Here is a 5,103-nt window from a genome sequence, read left to right as displayed (position 1 = left end):
CTGCTTTCTTCCATAGAGAGAAGACATCAGTTTCCAGGAGTGTCAGCTCTGACAGACTGCATCAACTCTAAAATTTTAGCACTTTCCATGGCTTGCAGAGCTCATCAGGGATTTAGTTTTTCAAGCTCTGTGAACCATAGTACAGTTCATGTTCAGAAAATGTCCCTTTGTCAAAATCTGTTAAAGAAATCCCCTTCTATTACTATAAACTACAAAGATTTTTTTTCTCTGTGATGTCTTCCAGTTCAAGAAATGCTTCATCCATATAGCTGAACTTTCTTGGTCCACACACAGGTTAGATTTGAGACCAAATGATGAAATGAAGCACTGTTTTAGCTTAAAGCCCACAGAAGAATAAATAACTGATGATGAATTTTCAAGGGGATTGTGCCTCAGGATACAAGTGTGAAGCCTGCTTGGCTGGCGTAGAGTAACACAATCAGACTAAACTTCCTGTAAATACAATGCCCTAATCAGGCCTTCTTAAACCAACATGCACTGATCTACTTTGCTACCTGTAGTAACAGGAGGAAACTTCTCAAGGGAAAAAGGGAGACTTCAATATTCTTCTCTCTCCACCAAGTTAAGCACTTTCCGTGCAGGCTGGTGATGACAGAGCAGATGCAGAGCTGCTGGATTGATCTTGCCAGATATGTGCCTGAATGGGGCAGCTTTTTAATTTAGTAACTGGAGGGTTAATTAGTTCTGGGAGTGTAAACAGGTTGGTTAAGCAGGAGTCCAGAGGAGCTGCCACGTTCCAGCTGGCTAAGACTTAGGAGCAGACTAAGCATGTACGAAGAATAACTAATCTGCTTCCCTGAACAACAATTTGCTAAATTAACGTGAAGCCAGAGCTGTGCAGAAGCTGGAGGGCTGCTAGCAATCAGCTGGCTAGGCTGCTCCTCAGATCTGTGGGTTTCTGATGTAGTTCTCTATAAGAAAATTCAAGTTGCAGCTTTAGTACAGAAATTGCAGATAATTAAAGCCCGTCAGTTCGTTTCGTAACTTTAAATATTTTATCCAAGAAGAAAGGATCTTTCTCCTAGGACATACTCTGGAAAAGTTGTTGCTCTGTGTGACAATATGCAGAATGGACAGTCATGGCTTTTTAGTAACAGAAGGACTTTAGATGGCTGAGGGGAAAGTGACAATGATCGCTCAAATGGGCTCTCATTCTTTCAAAAAACTTACAAATGGTAAAAGTATTCCAGTGACAATTTTGCCAAACAAAAATCCAGTTTGTATTTTGGGAAAAAAAAAACAAACTAAAAAAACCAGAGAGATGAAACCCAAAATCATGCCTACATTTCCAGGTCTTACTACTTTTTTCGATTATGAGTGTCACAGGACAGGGCTGGGCTGGCCACTAGGTGAGTGACAGATGCTCTCTGTTAAACCCTCTTCCCTGGTGAAGAGAGAAGGAGCAAGAGAGAGACTCATGAGTTGTAAAAGAACACTAAAACTGCTTTAATGAGAATAATAACAGTAAAATGAAATAGATACAAATATATCCAATGCCAACACCAAACCCAACACCCCGATGGCATTTACGTCCCTGTCACCACTGATGCTGCAGGGCAGGCACTGGGGCTGGATTCAGGAATACGCGGATTGGGATCGAAGGCAGAACGGGCAGAGTCCTCCTCGGACACCAGTCATTGAAGAAGAGGAGCTGACCTTTGTGATCTCTCGGCTTTATGCCAAATATGACGTGTATGGGCTGGAACACCCTGTTGGTCAGGGTAGGGTCACCTGTCCTGTCCGCTCCTCCCCGCAGGAGCAGCCTCTCACTTACTGCAGCCCACCGTGACACACAGGATTGAGCAGTGACCTCGGCCTGCACAGGAGCGAGGATAAGCCAGAGCCTTTCTGCACACCAGCCCCTGGTAGGAGCTGTGCACATCAAGTGTTATCACAGCTAGAAGCATTTTTGGTCGTTGTATTCAGAAGCCCTCATTCACTTTGAAAGTAAATACAACAGAGTTAAGATTCTCATGGAGGACTCATCTCTGATTTAACTTGTATTCAATCACCTCATCTCCAACGGATGATTCCAAAGACCACCATTCCCTGCAACTTCTGAGCTTTAAAACCTACCATGTTCTCAGAAACATTGTTAGAAATGATCTAGTAATGATGAGAATCACGTGTACAGATATGTTGGACTGTGTGAGATACTGTTTATCTTCAGCAACACGCTCAGGAAGTACTGTCACTCTCCTAATTTTTAGTCGGTTTGGTTCTAGGGGAGCACGTACGTATACTACACTGAAATATCTCATCTGTATACATCAGGCTATCCACATTTTACCACATTACTAATAGCTGTTTTCCTTAAATAGAGTTTGCTTTATTCTTCCTTTCTGTGCATGATCTTGCAAGAGTAAAAAGGCTTTCATACAAAGGCTGTGTTTTTATATGCAAATCTATCATTTCATTACACACTTTTTTTGTCGCTGTATCATCATGAACATTTCTGATGAATGTTTTATGGGTTAGGTTGAGGATTTGTGAGCTGTTTCAAATTTTATCTGTCTGCCATATCATCTGCAAATGCTACATCTTTGTTGATGTTGATAGGTCTCATTTGCATATTTATCACACTTTTATTTTCAAGGATATTTTGTTATAAACTGTGTCCGCATTTCTCCATGTACTACCCGTACATAGATATATTTTCAAATTGAGCTCATTTCCGTATATAAATTTTTTTGCTAACAATAAATCACCATTTAGAGACATCCTATTCAACGCAATCACAACCTTCATACAAATGTGACATATGGTTTCCGAGTAATTAAAGATAACAGAAGCAGCTTACAATGCACTTTGCAATCCACTTCATAGTCCAGAGGGCTCAATGATTTTTCATAAGGACTAGGCTGAAAGGAACCCTGCAGGACTGGGGAGAAACAAGTGCCAACAAAACTGTCCACACAGGGCTGATCTTATTTCTGACTGGTAACTCTTGGCCACAAAAATAAGACTTTCTTTTTCTTTTCTTGAGAAAAAAAATGACCGTTTACAGAGATGCTTGATGGGCTTACAGGAATCCGGATCCACAAGTGGGATGCAGCAACTGAAGGCTTTTTAGTGTGTACCATGTGCTGATAGAAGACTGCTGAACCTACCATGATGCTCTGAAATGTATCTCACACTTCAGAAAAGGCCAGGTGCCATGTGAGCTTTACCACTTGTTACTGACCAGCAGCTCCTCAATACTTCATCCGTGTTCACTGCTTATTCGTCATCTGTCCACCCATCCATCCAGCCACCCATCCATCCATCTTTCTCTAGGTTCAAAATCCTTTCCCTTTCCTTGCCATACTTCCTGGTGCGTTCATTTTCTTGCTAAATTCCTTGTGCAAGAGCTTGAGGGAAAACGGTAGAATGACGCAGAGCCGCGTTGGCAATCTATTCCTTTTTAGTTTTGCCATTACACACACAGAGCAATGAAAAAAGCATTGACTAAAGTGTGATTCCCCACTCCCATTCAGACTCCTTTTGGGTGAACAGCCTGTTGTGACCCTCTCCTGTCAGGGTGCAAACACTGGGTGTGCTTCAGAAAAAAAATGTTGTTATCCGCTCATATATAAATAATTCAGAAAAATCTTACGTGACCCAGAACAGATCAGGTTGGACAGCGACAGTTATAATTTCTGGTGCTTGCACCAGTTAACTCATAGATTTTCTGTCACTAAAGAACAGTAGGAAACATATTACTAAGGATTTTTGCTTCTAGTGGTGGAGGGTTGCAATACATCTGCAATAGTGTGCTAATGAATGTGTGACACATTAGTTCATCAAAGGTGCTCATATTTATAACTCCAGACTTCTCACTGAAATTCACAGAAATTAGATGCTTAAACCCTTTATGTGCTAATATTTTTGGATCTATCATTATAAAAAACTTCTTTCATGCATCCCGCCAGCTGTCTCTGAACACACACAAAGCAAATTCATTATTGAAAACAGAATCAGCTGCCCTGTAATAAACAGGAGATCTTTCCTCCCCAATCTTCTACGGATTTTTCCTAATCTATTGCAAAATTCTCAAAATAATCGATTTCCCAAGATCTTCTGCTATGGCACTGTCTGTATTAATAGCAATGACATTCCATACTGAAACAACCCTTTGACCAAGGACTGCCTGGTGGCTGACACAAAATGTCTTTATGACAACAAGGTTTTGAAACATGGTCTTAAAAAGAAAGTTTCTGGGTTTTTAAACAAAAAGATAAAAGTAGGTGAAGCTCAGAGACAGGGGCTTGCTCACAGGCCGTAAAAGGAGCTACAACCAGAAACCGTTGTTTGAAGTAAAATAGTTGTTTCCTTGTAAATAATGACAAAATACATACATTTTCTCTAAGTCACCAAGTCCTGCGAAAGCTCCTTTTGGAATGACTCTCATCTTGGTGAGGACAAATCTCCTGAAAATAGAGAAAATGGGGTGATTATTCACTGTCCACAACACGGGGCTGCATGGTAGCCTGGTCATCACAGGAGAGACCTTTACCAGGTACAAGGGTAGTTTCCGGGCTGAAGGCTTTGACATACATACAGCTGTGATGTTCAAAGGCTTCGTGGGCCTTCAGGTGCCTGTATGAACCACAATTACAGCAGTCTTGGGCTACCTCTGGAGCTCCTCGGGGGAAAAAGCATGGTTGCCACTTCCCTGTTTACTTCAGGAAGAAATCCAGACCCAGTTGCTGCAGCTTTGCTGTGCACTGGGAAGGAACAACGTCTTTCTTATCTTGACCTCTCTTTTGAGAGACGCTCAAGCACAGGATGAAGCAGCCCTGTGGAGCCAGACGGGGGTGAGTTGCTTACACGAGGTTGTAAGGTAGCACATGTGTGACCATGCAAGATAAGACTTCGCCTGCTGCATGGCTAATTTAAGGAGTCAGCTACTATCTCCTGCCAGTGCAACTTCAATACCCTTCATTGTTTCTCGTAGTCTTTCTTCTAATTAGTTTGTAACATGCCACAAACGTGGGACTTTGGAATACACAACTCAATCACACACGTACCAAGACAACATTTTAATATTTTAAGGTCACAGAACATGCTTTATGAAGAAGATCTTTTAAAACATCATATAAA

At 41.5% G+C, this 5,103-nt stretch overlaps 1 protein-coding gene across 1 annotated transcript in view; it reads right to left on the bottom strand.

Annotated features, from left to right (window-relative positions):
- FSHR (follicle stimulating hormone receptor) overlaps nucleotides 1-4,424 on the bottom strand; it is a 50,334-nt gene extending 45,910 nt beyond the window's left edge. The window contains exon 1 of the mRNA XM_010133616.1: nucleotides 4,359-4,424. Coding sequence (XP_010131918.1) covers nucleotides 4,359-4,411 — 53 coding nt within the window. The 5' untranslated portion in view covers nucleotides 4,412-4,424. The remainder of the gene's footprint in view (nucleotides 1-4,358) is intronic.
- Nucleotides 4,425-5,103: the final 679 nt, after the last annotated feature.

The sequence above is a fragment of the Buceros rhinoceros genome, unplaced genomic scaffold, assembly GCF_000710305.1.
Source record: "Buceros rhinoceros silvestris isolate BGI_N320 unplaced genomic scaffold, ASM71030v1 scaffold2663, whole genome shotgun sequence".
NCBI lineage: Eukaryota > Metazoa > Chordata > Aves > Bucerotiformes > Bucerotidae > Buceros > Buceros rhinoceros.
The sequence above is the reverse complement of the archived record's forward strand: the minus strand, read 5'-3'. Positions and strand labels throughout refer to the sequence as shown.